General features: G+C 39.7%; 1 protein-coding gene across 20 annotated transcripts in view; it reads right to left on the reverse strand.

The window, feature by feature from the left end:
- The window catches only part of NUMB (NUMB endocytic adaptor protein), a 162650-nt gene that overhangs the window by 4577 nt on the left and 143805 nt on the right, over nucleotides 1-14268 (reverse strand). For 15 of the 20 annotated variants that reach the window (XM_072839225.1, XM_072839210.1, XM_072839213.1 and 12 more), the window contains 5 exons: nucleotides 12717-12791; nucleotides 9461-9601; nucleotides 5834-6038; nucleotides 2699-2992; nucleotides 820-969 (listed from right to left, as the gene is read on the reverse strand). In XM_072839225.1, the coding sequence (XP_072695326.1) occupies nucleotides 820-969; nucleotides 2699-2992; nucleotides 5834-6038; nucleotides 9461-9601; nucleotides 12717-12791 (865 nt within the window). The remainder of the gene's footprint in view (nucleotides 1-819; nucleotides 970-2698; nucleotides 2993-5833; nucleotides 6039-9460; nucleotides 9602-12716; nucleotides 12792-14268) is intronic. The other 5 variants (XM_072839222.1, XM_072839226.1, XM_072839217.1 and 2 more) reach the window with 2 other exon arrangements.

Genomic DNA, 14268 nt, shown 5'->3' on the forward strand with positions numbered 1-14268 from the left:
ATTATAAGAGTTCAAATTCTAAAAGTCTGTAACTTAAGTTATATATAGACTCTGTGGACTCCAGAGTCAATACCAACTACTAGAACTTGGCATCTACGAAAACAACTTTTAGTAACTCAATGCCTTTACAAAGGCAAATTTTAGGACACTTGTTATAGAAGATGAAATGAACTAAAGAGCCAAAAAGAAGTGCCTTTTTTCTTTATGGGCTTCTTGTGTTAGGATGGAGACAAGGGGAGTCCAGGGCTATTGCTAACTTGGGCCAGATAATTCTTTGTTGAGGGCAGCTATTGTACGCACTGAAGGATGTTTAGTAGCATCCCTAGCCTCTATGCAGATGACAGTAGCAACCACCCCTAGGCTCTAACACCAAAAAAATGTCACCAATGAATGCCAAATTTTCCCTGAGGGAGGCAAAATTGTCCCAGGTTGAGAACCACTCTGCTAAAGAAAGCATACACTGGACCCAAGTCTGATGACTACTCCTTCTAGAGAACTAGTTGGATACTCTGATTCTTAACACTTAAGTGGCAAATAAAGCAGTAGGTTGGGACTACAAAAGCTTCTAGGAGAATGAGATCAAAGACAACAGGTACATGCAAAATGATGAATGCAGACATTCTAGGGAACAGGAGTGGGAACAAAGCACAACAACATTGTGGAAAGGGAATTAATGAATCTGAGACATTATCAGACAGGGAAATTAATGGGTCTGACCAGCTCCTGGGAAGCTCAGGATGCCAACCTAGAGTCAGAGAGCTGTGCCATAAAAGTACAAGCTTCAAAGAGAACAAGTGAGCAGGCTAAGAGGGCACCAACCTTGAAAGGCAGGAGACTGCGGTGCTATCACGGTCACTGGTTTGGTCATTGGGGCAGATGAGAAGGGATCCTCAGAGGGTGTGCTGAAGGCATTGGTGATCTGTGAGCACAGGGAGCTGATACTTTCTGCCTCTCCTTCTACTTCTGGCACTGCAAAGCAAACAGAAAAACTGAATAATCCTGAAATATCACAGTATGACACAAGGTGGCATTTTATGATGCATTCCTTTATTTGTGAAAGGAAAAGTCTCAACTGTCCAGTGGAGCTATAAAAGCAGCTTTGAAAAATTGATATAAAATACCAACAATTCATATACTAAGAACTATCTTCCTCCCTCCCAATCCCCCGATTTCTTTATTTCCTTTCCTGTGTGAAACTACTGAACTTGGTGTTCTCTTTTTGTGCCAGTAAGCAGATCTTTCTGGAAGACATCTGCAACCTACTTGTCTTTCAACTAGTTCTCAAGGTCTGAGTACAGTACTGGAGCCACTCAGTAACTCTATAGAAAATGGGTTAAAGTCAGGAGCAGCAGAGGCAGCTCTTTTTCTCTATAAGCTACGACAATGTTGTCACTTTTTTCCCCCCCAAAAAGTATCAAGTATAGGGGCATCTGGGTGGCTCAGCCAACTTTTGGTTTTAGCTCAGGTCATGATATCAGAGTTGTGAGACTGAGCCCTGCATCGGGCTCCATGCTGGGTGTGAAGTCTGCTTAAGATTCTCTCTCTTCCGTTGTCCCTTCTTCCACTTCCCACCCCCACTCTAACTCCTCCACCAAAACACCACAGTGGCAAGTATATGAACTGTAGTAACATGAAAAAGCAAACTGAGGTGCAGGACTTCAGAGGCTTTGTTCTTAATATTGACTCTGGGATACTTCTAGGTCACTAGGAATGCTGATAATGTGTCCTGAACCTTTGTTTTGCTCAGCTATGAAAAGAATAGTTTTTGTTTCCCATCTGAGGGAGATTGAAGACAAGGTCCTGAAAGCACCTGGAGTTTGTTTTTACAGGAGTTGAGAGCTGGAAAGACCCTCAGTAATCACCTACTCCAACTGTTGGATAGGTCAAATTCCATTGGTCAAAAAAACTCAACTCTCTGGACTTTTATATACCATCAGTGGGAGTGTCTTAGTGAAACACAGCTTCCTCGTATCCTATTATGGCACTGGCTCAATGTGTCTCAGAGCAAAGTAAAATAGAGCCCAATAAAAGCACTGACCAGATCTGACACTTTAGCTCTGGATCTTATGATGAGGATAGAGCTACCAGGGCTGGCTCAGCCATACAGGGGCCACACAAAGGCCTGTGTGGCAGTTCTGAAAGGTAATGAATATGTGTGAGCAAGCCCACTGTCTCTGATGAACAACAGATTTTCGATTTAAACAGGAAACCCGTTTAGAGTTTCCTCTGTATGGAGCCAACCAGCCACAAGGACAATGAGCACTTATCCATTTCTTCTGGTACATCTGACAGTAATGCTATTTGAATAGATGTGTTTCCAAAGCCTTTTAAATTAATTCTCTGTTGGGTCCCAAATGGTAGAATAAGAACAGAAACTCGAGACCCCTGATGTTTTGAAGTAGGTTGGCTGGGAGGTAGTATACTTCCATCAGGACAAACTGCAAACCTGGTAGGTAGCTCAGTCTAGGAATTCCCATCATGGCTCTGTTACCTATTTGTTGAAGAGAGATGAACAATTCACATCCCCCTCCATGAACTTTAGTTTCCTCCCAGTGGGAAATGACACAAGATACATATAACCATCAACCAGCCTCAGAGAGAGGGGGGGCGGCTAGTTTGATGGGTCAGTGTCTCCACTGGAAGTGATGATAATGCTTCAGTGCTAGAGCACCAGTGAGTCAGATGGATGCTGTATTACCTGCATTTTTTATGGGGAAATCAGTCTTCCTCTGCATAGTGGAAGGCAACTCATTGATGCGCAGGGACAGTTGGCGTTTAAAGGGTGACATCTTCTGGCTAAGAGCAGGAAATCCTCGGAAAGAGCCTTGGCGAGCAAGCTGTTCAATGGGTGCATGCCGGCGTGGGATGGCATGAGGATTGTTCGTCTCCAGAGAGGCAGTGGCATCCAAAGTGGGAGAGGTGGGAGAGGACGGGGATGGGGCAGTGTTGCCAGGAGCCACTGATGAACCAACAACTGTCTTATCTGTTTCAGCTCAAGAAAATCAAGAAAAAGAGGACCTTAGCAGTCTTTAAATAATTCCAGCTTATACAGCCAAGGAACCCAAAACCCTCCTAAGTCCTTTTACCCATCTCCTTCCCAAGGTCTCTTAAAGGACAGGTTAGAAGCAGGGCACAGATATCCTATGTTTCAGACAAATAAAAGGTTTAATATCCTATTACATGTTACATAGCGTATGTACTAAGACACAAGTTTAATTAGATCTTTGATTCTCATGCAATGATTCATAACTTAAGACTTGACTCTGACCAAAATTTTAAAAAAAGAAACCAAACCCAGCACTTATGAACTCTTAATGTGAGATCCTTTAAAGAATGATGATTCATAGTTTTCAATGTTTATTCACTTGTTTTTTGCAGGGAGAGAGGACTTTGGGAGTGACAGAGTCAGAAAGGTCCAAACAAGTATAAGTTAGGTTAGATGTTGAAGAATGTTATAAAGCAGTCTTTATTTTTTATTTATTATTTTTTTAATAATAAATTTATTTTTTATTGGTGTTCAATTTGCCAACATACAGAATAACACCCAGTGCTCATCCCGTCAAGTCCCCCCCTCAGTGCCCGCCACCCAGTCACCCCCACTCCCCCCCTTCCACCACCCTTAGTTCGTTTCCCAGAGTTAGGAGTCTTCATGTTCTGTCTCCCTTTCTGATATTTCCTACCCATTTCTTCTCCCTTCCCCTCTATTCCCTTTTACTTTATATTCCCCAAATGAATGAGACCATATAATGTTTGTCCTTCTCCGATTGACTTATTTCACTCAGCATAATACCCTGCAGTTCCATCCACGTCGAAGCAAATGGTGGGTATTTGTCTTTTTTTTTTTTTTTTATTTACTTATGATAGTCACAGAGAGAGAGAGAGAGGCAGAGACACAGGCAGAGGGAGAAGCAGGCTCCATGCACCGGGAGCCTGACGTGGGATTCAATCCCGGGTCTCCAGGATCGCGCCCTGGGCCAAAGGCAGGCGCCAAACCGCTGCGCCACCCAGGGATCCCGTATTTGTCATTTCTAATGGCTGAGTAATATTCCATTGTATACATAGACCACATCTTCTTTATCTATTCATCTTTCGATGGACACCGAGGCTCCTTCCACAGTTTGGCTATTGTGGACATTGCTGCTAGAAACATCGGGATGCAAGTGTCCCGGCGTTTCACTGCATCTGTATCTTTGGGGTAAATCCCCAATAGTGCAATTGCTGGGTCGTAGGGCAGGTCTATTTTTGACTCTTTGAGGAACCTCCACACAGTTTTCCAGAGTGGCTGCACCATTCACATTCCCACCAACAGTGTAAGAGGGTTCCCTTTTCTCCGCATCCTCTCCAACATTTGTGGTTTCCTGCCTTGTTAATTTTCCCCATTCTCACTGGCGTGAGGTGGTATCTCATTGTGGTTTTGATTTGTATTTCCCTGATGGCAAGTGATGTAGAGCATTTTCTCATGTGCGTGTTGGCCATGTCTATGTCTTCCTCTGTGAGGTTTCTGTTCATGTCTTTAAATCACAAACAACGTGCATTTGTGGCTCATTTGAATAAAAGCATGTAGAAGTAACATTTTAAGTTAGATTACACCTAAATACAAAACTATTTCCACATGAACACCAGCTGAGTCCCATTCTGATTATAGTAAATCTCTACCCATCTCTGCTCATAATCCTCTAGATGTCAGAATTCAACCACTTTGGCAGTTGCTATTTGTAGCAAAGAGTATTATTTGGTGGTATTAAAGAATATGCTTCCAGTCTGAAAAACCACTGAAGCACACTAATAGCTATACGTATTAAGTTTTCTGATAAAAGTAGCACATTTATCTTTGGTATTCTGGTGCAAATATTTAAAAGAAATTTTTAAAAATCACAATCAAGAATTTATTTCAAATAAAGTAGGTATCTTTGTTTTGGCTTAAGAATTAGAGTTGTTTGGGTCAGTAGTAGATTAATGGTGTTCTCTAAAATGGCTGGTTTAGAACTAAAAGGATATAGTATAAAATGACCAAGATTTTATTAATGTATATTTAAACTGAACTGTTTAATTCCAAAACATTCCTTGTTGGTTTCAACTCTAGCTGGACACAAGAATGTGAAGCATTTTCCCTAAGCCCTATCACTTAGTTCTACAATACACTCAGACCCAACTTTGGACAACAGACTCCTGAGTAACTTGAATGCTTGCACAGGCATTTCTGCTATGCTGCCATGTATACCTGCAAAAAATTCACACTCTACAAAACCACACATTACAGTTAACATGGCTATGGGAAAAAGAAGGGTTAAGCTTCCCCAAAAAAGTCCCATCTATGGACTTTTTCCATGAAAGCACTAAAACACAGTAATTATCCAATAAGAAAGGTGTCACTATGAAATCTCTGCCCGTATTTGTACCCAGCATCACCATCGGTGGTGGGCCCTCTGCAGCCTGCAGCTGGAATGTATTTCTCCCTTTGATACTGTAATTCTTTGGTAGCATTTGCTTCTCACAGAGATCAGATGCATCAGAATTAGAAAGCTGTTTCAGGATGTAGATTTCCCCAATGTTTTTAAACATGGGGGGTAATAATGTCTTTGCAGCTTCTTCAACTGCATTCTCAGCCTTCCCAGACAGCTTCCAGTAATGGAAAGGGTAAACACTCTGGAAGCCATAAAACATGCCACTCTAAAGGAAAGGCTCTGTTTAGGTTTTTAGCTTTGTTCTGAAGGTCTTCATATATTGCTAAGAGTTCTCTCTGTGAGAAAGCTTACCCCTGTGAGCTTCCAAATATTAACCTGCTGGGGAAAATGGCTTAAATAAACACAAGTTGTAGCAGAAGAGACCATACCTTTCTTGGCATCTTGGATTTGTTTCATAATCTCCTCTCTTTCTGCTTGCTCGGTGGCTGTTGTGACACGGAATGATCCTTCTCTTGTAAAAGTGGTCCGACTGGCATCAAAAGTAGCAGTCACTCCACATTCCTTCTCCCGTTTCTGCTTCCGTTCTAAACAGGCCGCAAAAGCACAGCCTACTGCATGACTCAATCTTTCACCCTACACATAACAGAAGGTTGAAAAAAATTTTTTAGAGTTATAGTATCATCAAGTACAAAAAGCTTGGACCACAAATAAGTCTGTTTTTATATAAGGCAAAATGTTGGGAACCCCAGCTTAAAATTATAATTTAGTGTATCAATATGGCAAATTAAATGAATAAGTTCTCTTAAGTTATGCTTAGGGCACTTTACTGTAGTGGCACTGTGCTTTTACGAGCAACCACTGAGACCTTCTGATTAGTTAGGCTCCCTGTATCACTCATGTTAGTTCTGGCCATCAGCTTAGAAAACACTACTCAAAGTCTGAAGCCCTAAGTCTTTTTTTTTTTTTTTTTTTTAAGATTTTATTTATTTATTCATGAATGACACACAGAGAGAGGCAGAGACACAGGCAGAGGGAGAAGAAGCAGGTTCCATGCAGGGAGCCCGATGTGGGACTTGATTCCGGGACTCCAGGATCACGCCCTGAGCCGAAGGCAGGTGCTCAACCATTGAGCCACCCAGGTGTCCCCCAACCTTTTAAAAAAAATATTTTATTTATTCATGAGAGACACACACAGAGAGAGGCAGAGACACAGGCAGAGGGAGAAGAAGGCTCCATGCAGGGAGCCTGATGCGGAACTCGATCCCAGGACTCCAGGATCACACCCTGGGCCAAAGGCGGCACTAAACCGCTGAGCCACCTGGGCTCCCGGGCTGCCCTGAAGCCCTAAATCTTGACATAAATCCTGCATTTGCCATTTAGGGGAACAGTGATAATAAGTATCAAGCATTTCTAAGAAACTCCTGGAAAGGCAGGGCAAGTTTTAGGAGCCTAAAAAATGTTAACATATCTAGGAACAAAAGATGCAAACTTAAAACTGTGGATAACTAAATACACCCCAGAGATGACACAGGAATTATAAAAAGGAAAGCTTAGCTTTCTCAGTCTCCCTTTTCTAAATGCTCCCCTCCCTAAGGCTCCTTCCCCATTCTAGGCCCTCATCGCTTTGATGCTTTTCCCCTTTCCCCTCCCTATCTTCTAGTTCTCTCTTACCCCAACATTCCCTCTCAACCACACATGGGGAAAAGTTAAAGCAGGTTTTTTTCCCACACTCCTATTTATAAAGGAATTAAACCGATAAAAATTATTTGTTTGTGCGTGGGAGGGGACAAGAGCTTATAGAAACTAAATATTGTTTTAAAGATACGCTGGATAACCAGAAGTAAATTTAATAAACTCAAAGGGTTATTTTTACCAGGGTTATCTGTATTTTAAACCCTATCCCTAATTGTGAAATTAAAAACAGTGAGAGATGGTATAGTAACTGTTGGCATCACTAACAGTGAGAAGAGATATTTGAGAACAGGGAGCCCTTTGTGGAATTTTCAAAATCACACCATGTAGACAGCTGCTCCTACATATGGATCTGAGCGAGTTAACTTCCCTGAATTTCATATACCAATATCAGATAGCATAGGAAGTAATGTCTGAAATGACTTTTGTCACTTGAATGTAAACTGTAAGATTTCACATAACTGCCTGTTTAAAAACTGACAGAGTTATTTTTATTCATCCACATGAGTTTCTGACTTCTTAGGAGGATGCTATTAAGGGTAGGGCACTGAAGCATGAACTAGGAGGGAGTACTGAAGTTTTAGAACCTGTCTGCATTTGTACAGCTTTACTACAAGAACAGAGCTACGCCCAAAGAAGTTTATTATTTTTCCTAGGCCTAGGGCAGAAGTTCTTGACGACAGATCCTTCCCAAACCCCAGCTGAGACCCCCTGAATTTTTTAAAAACTCTGAAGTGTCCCCAATTTAGTCTTCACAACTATTATCTCCATTTTATGGAAGTGGAAACTAAGGCCTAAAGAATGTTAATTAGAGACACCTGGGTGGCCTGAGTGGCTCAGCAGTTGAGTGTCTGCCTTCCACTCAGGCTCAGGGCGTGATTCTGAAGTTCTGGGATCAAGGGATCAAGTCCTGCATCGGGCTCCCGGCATGGAGCCTGCTTCTCCCTCTGCCTGTGTCTCTCATGAATAAATAAATAAAATCTTAAAAAAAAAAAAAAAAAAAAAAGGATTGTTAACTAATTTGTCCCAAATCACACAGTTAGTAAGAACCAGAACCAGGCCTGAAACCCAGATCTGTGTCAGGTCCTGGACTCTTAACAGTTTATACCACTGTCTTCAAAGAGCTTTGATTAACATTTTGGTGAATTTTAGAGTATAGCCACTACTTCCCTTTCAGATAAACCCAGGCAAGAGTTTTTAAGTTTATTGTAGCCTTCAGGTATGACTATCCTGCCTTACTCTACCTGGACTTCAAAAAACTCAGTAATTACAGTTACACACTCATGTTCTTCTATAGTTAAGATCATCACCATCTGAGAGACTTGTCTTTTATGTCAGAATTTTGGGTAATTTACATGAAAGATGATAGGTTAACTATTCTCTCTTTTTTTTAAAAAAGATGTATTTATTTAAGAGAGTAAGCCTGTTGGGGGAGGAACAAAGGGAGAAGCAGACTGCCCCCCGGACAGGAAGCCTAAGGGCTTGATCCCAGGATAATGACCAGAGCTGAAGGCAGATGCTTAACCAATTGAGCCATCCAGGTGCCTCTACTTGTTCCCTATTTCTAAACAAAAATTTCTACTATGCAATAATTTCTGGCATACTTCATTGTACCATAATTTAGAATTTTTTTTTTTTAAAGTAATCTCTACCCCCAAAATGGGGCTTGAATTCATGACCCCAAGAATTGCATGTTCCACAGACTCAGCCAGCCAGGCACTCCAGTATTTCTATTTTTCAATTAACTGAAAAATATATTCCAACTCAGTTCTTTCATTTGTAGAATTCCTCTGCAAATATATTTATAAGCACCTTTAATGTCAATATCTTTTACCCAGATGCATTGGCAAACAAATATACATAAGCATCTTGAAAATACATATTTTTTAAAGATTTTATTTATTTATTCATGAGAGACACACACAGAGAGAGAGGCAGAGACACAGGCAGAGGGAGAAGCAGGCTCCATGCAGGGAGCCCGATGTGGGACTCGATCCCAGGACTCCAGGATCACACCCTGAGCCAAAGGCAAAGCCAACCACGGAGCCACCCAGGCCTCCCTTGAAAATAGTTCTAACAATGAAAAGTTTCAAGTAAAGTTTAGCAGCCACCCTCACCAGAGCACTTTTATTTTTTTTAATGACCCTGGATCTCAGCTAATCACCTTGCTCTCTGAGCTGCAGGGTCACACCAAGAGTGTGAATTACCTGAATAAAAGGAATGAAAGCAGGCTCGTTTAGGCACTTTCCAAGTGCTGTAAAAAAAAAAAAAAAAAATGTAGTGGAAACTGCTTGGCTGAGCCAACCCAGGGGGAGTTTGGCTAGCTGAGGTTAGTTATGATGAAATCTACACTGTGGACTCACCGTGTCCTTGACAGCCATGAAGCAATGACAGATCCAGCGCCGAGTAGTGCCATCACGACATATGTAAGAGAAGGCTCTATCAAAGTTCCTATCTGGGGCACAGAAAGAAACTTTTTCTATTGTCTGGTCAACTATGAGGTCCTAGAAAAAGGGAAGCACAAAGGAATAGAGGATTTACAAGGTTATTCAAATTTCTCAGAATAAACACAGGATGTTCACTTCACAATATAGTCTCTAAAACTAATGCATTGAGACTATGAAATAACTAGATCTGAGGCTAGTAGTCTGTATACTAAGAATCTGATGTAGGAGAGATCCCAAGGGGCACATTGCCTAGATGCCTCTCTTACTTCATGTTCTAAAATACATGCTTGCTGATTTTTACTATTTTTTATCATAGTACATTCCATGTTCAATTTGATAGTATATGTAAATCAATATATTTCATCCAATTCCCATGTAACTTATATTAACTTACTGATTATTTAATTGTGAGTGTGACTTTTTTTATATATTTACTGAAAGGCAATGTATATTCACAGTATAAACATTACACAAAATGTTTCTCATTATTTATTTATTTTAAGGATTTTATTTATTTGAGAGAATGTGCGTGTGCATGGGGGGGAGGGGCAGAGGGACAGGGAGAAACAGACTACCCACTGAGCAGGGAACCCTGGGGTCATGACCTGAGCTGAAAGGTAGCTGCCTAACTGACTGAGCCACCAGGTGCTCCCACAATATGGTTTTTAAAGTCTTGAGGCTCTGAGACTCTTTTATGTGATATTCCAACAGCCAAGAATCCCTAGATACTGAGGTGGGACTTTAAGTGCTAAAACAATCAAACAAAATGGCTTTTATAAAGCATCACTATGAGAATTTCTGTTGCTCCACAAACTAGCTAATTTTTAAAATTTTGCAATTCTGGAGGCTCATTATGATTTTATTTTGCATAATCTTGGTTACTGTGAATTTCCTCTTTAGCAAAATGATCCTTCAAGTCTTTAGAATTGTCTGTCATTTTTCTTATTGATATGTAGGAGTTCTTTATATATTCTAAATATGAGCCCTTTATAGATTATATACATTGCAAAATTTCTTTTCCATTCATGGTGGGCCTAAGGGTGAGAAGTCACCAATTACTATTGTCACAAAATGTGGAAAGAACCAAGCTAATTAGTACCAATGCTATAAGTAGCCACCAGGGGGCAACATGACTTTTGAACTGGTATAAAACAAAACAGCCTCCAAGTACAACACCTTTCATCCAAAACACTAAAGAAAACTATGCAAGTTCTTAACGCCAAGCTAAATGCTCACTGTTTCCAATAATAGTAGTAGTAGTAGTAATAATAATAATGATGATGATGATGATGTACATTTAAGACTACCACATCTTGAACTTAAAAAAAAAAGGGCCTTAGATAGAAGGTCAAAAGAACTAACACAACTATATTAAGTCACTTAAAATGAAAAAAAAAATGGTGGGAATGTGAATTGGTGCAGCCTCTCTGGAAAACTGTGTGGAGGTTCCTCAAAGAGTTAAAAATAGACCTGCCCTACGACCCAGCAATTGCACTGCTGGGGATTTACCCCAAAGATACAGATGCAGTGAAACACCGGGACACCTGCACCCCGATGTTTCCAGCAGCAATGTCCACAATAGCCAAAGTGTGGAAGGAGCTTCGGTGTCCATCGAAAGATGAATAGATAAAGAAGATGTGGTCTATGTACACAATGGAATATTACTCAGCCATTAGAAACGACAAATACCCACCATTTGTTTCAACATGGATGGAACTGCAGGGTATTATGCTGAGTGAAATAAGTCAATCGAGAAGGACAAACAGGGGCAGCCTGGGTGGCTCAACGGTTTAGCGCCGCCTTCAGCCCAGGATGTGATCCTGGAGTCCCGGGATCGAGTCCCACATCGGGCTCCCTGCATGGAGCCTGCTTCTCCCTCTGCCTGTGTCTCTGCCTCTCTCTCTCTCTCTCTCTGTGTCTCTCATGAATAAATAAATAATAAAATCTTAAAAAAAAATTAAAAAAAAAAAAGAGAAGGACAAACATTATATGGTCTCATACATTTGGGGAATATAAAAAATAGTGAAAGGGAATAAAGGGGAAAGGAGAAAAAATGAGTGGGAAATATCAGAAAGGGAGACAGAACATGAGAGACTCCTCACTCTGGGAAACGAACAGGGATGGGTAGAAAGGGAGGTGGGTGGGGGGCGGGGGGTGACTGGGTGACGGACACTGAGGGGGGCACTTAATGGGATGAGCACTGGGTGTTATTCTATATGTTGGCAAATTGAACACCAATAAAAAATAAATTTATACAAAAAATAAAATAAAATAAAATAAAATAAAATAAAATAAAATAAAATAAAATAAAATAAAATAAAATAAAATAAAATAATAAAATAAAATAAGTCACTTAAAATTTATCAGATAAGTTACCCATCAAAACTGCTCTTTACCTACCTGCCAGACTCTCTCCTCCTTTCAGTGACATATGAATTTTTTTGAAAAATTGCCTTCTTGTTAAGATTTCTCCAGGCTTTAGGTCTCTTAGGAAATTTTAATTATTAATTAAATGTGTTTATATAACACTTGATGCTCTCTAAGGTCAGAGTCTATGTCTCTGTCTTTAGGCACACAGGATAACTTTCTTTAAAATGCAAAATGCCATCTATGATATGAGATATCGTATAGGTTCTAAGTATATGTGCTGCTGAAGTGAGCACTGTGTAGATTCTAAGTAAAACTAGATGAACCATTTACTAGCCCTTAAGATTTCCCTTAAATTGTTTTTAGTTAAACAGCAGGTTAATAATTTCAAATACCACTTTCTAAGAACATAGTTCCCTTTATCAAGGAACAAAAAGAAATTTCAGATGTGATATTGTTTTTTGTTTTTTTAACTTTATAAAAGGCCCATCATGTTTTACATCAACTTTGTGGGGGATAAACATTTTCTTAAAATGTGTAAGAATAAAATCTTAACATTAAATGCAAATGCTTACTACACTAAACATGCTGTCATTTAGAATAAAAATGTTGAGAGAATTCTATTTTTCATAAGGTAAATGAATAACTAAATTTATTTCCTAAACACTAGTATCTCAGAAGATTGTACTTTGGACAAAGTGAAAGGCTACAGAATAACTACAGCAGCTTAGCAACATTATATTTGATCATTAGGGATAAAACAAACAAACATGAGCAGTAATATTTAAGCTTATAAAATGTTTACCTTAGTTTTTTCATCCACAACTCTGAGTCCATCTGCTGATACCCACAGGACTGCCTTAACTGCTTTTTTTCCAGTCTTTTAAAGAGAAAGCAAAAAAAAGGAAGGGGGAGACACACATATATAATATTAAAAAAAAAATGTCATCTTCTATAGAAAACACTGACTTCTGCCTTCCAAAAGTCACAAGTACAGATGGAGTCCAAGTTCAGGAGGGGTACCCAAAGCCAGATACTCAAACCAAACTGCAGAAACATTCAGGAAAAAACAAGCCAAAGCCATTATTTTAGAAACACAATGCAAACAATAAGATAAAATTAAGTAAAAGGGAAGGGACAGGTGGACTCAAAACCAAGATATCACATTCCACAAAGGGCAAAGCATTCATAAGTAGATTCTTCACCCCTTTAAAAAATTAACCAAGAAAACCAAGAGTCAGATAAATATTAAATACATAAGGAGTTACACCACAAGTAGCTTCTACAAATTTATTTACAGTAGAAAGTAATACATAGGCCTAATTGAGATGCTGGCCTATCCTTTGACTCCAATGTGTATAGCAGAACCCTTGGTCACCTGAAATTTTCATGTTAAACACCCAAGAAGTCTTCATTATTCCTTTAATAATCTTTAAAGACCATGATTTCTTCTCTTAGGATTAACACAGAGCTAGTTTAGTTTTTAATTTGATATTAAATGCATGGAGACATTTTGGGGAACATAGGATTAAAAAAATACTAATATTATTACATGAATTATTTCTACTGGCTGAAAAAGACTTCTTTCGGCACACAAGAATCATGTGGGAACAAGCTAATATATGACTTCTCCTGTTATGGAATGAAAATTGGACAGTGGGACTCTGTAATGGTAATTTAACAGCTTCCTGTCTCTTCAATTGCTCCAAGGATACAAGCAAAATAAAATGAAGGCAAAATAAAGGCTAAGAACAGGTATCAGATCATAAAAAGTAGAAACCAAAAGGAATCTGGTAGTAAAATTGGAACAGCAGCCTCTAGAGAAAGGCAGAAGAGGATAAAGAAATATCTACCATTCTCCTCTGTATGTGTCTAAGCCCTGTGCTCCTCCATATGGAAGGCATGGCCTTATTTAAATGAACATCATCATCTCCACCGTAACTAGGTATCTGATAAGAGCCTATTACATGCCAGGCAGTGGAAATACTTAAGAGTTGACAGTCCACTGAAAGGTGACACTTAGATAAAAAATAAATAAGACAGTAGTAAGTGTTATAGTAGAGCTGAAAACAGTGTATAATGATGTCAGAAAGAAGGCATGGTCACATCTATTTGTGGAATCGGGAAGGTTATTCGAAGGAAAAGATCAAAGTAGATACTGAAATAATTTTTCTAGATGCATGAGGTAGGGGTAGGGATGCAGGGAAGTGACAGAAGTAGTGGATATGATAGGCAGCAGCAGCAGCACAGAACATGGAAGAAAACAAGCAAACAATGTGACAAGTCTGGACTCTATAAATACTTCAGTATGCCTTGAGAGTGGGATGGGTGAGCAAGGAGCAGTGGGAGAGTAGGAA

This window comes from Canis lupus, chromosome 9 (genome assembly GCF_048164855.1).
Source record: "Canis lupus baileyi chromosome 9, mCanLup2.hap1, whole genome shotgun sequence".
Taxonomy (NCBI): Eukaryota; Metazoa; Chordata; class Mammalia; order Carnivora; family Canidae; genus Canis; species Canis lupus.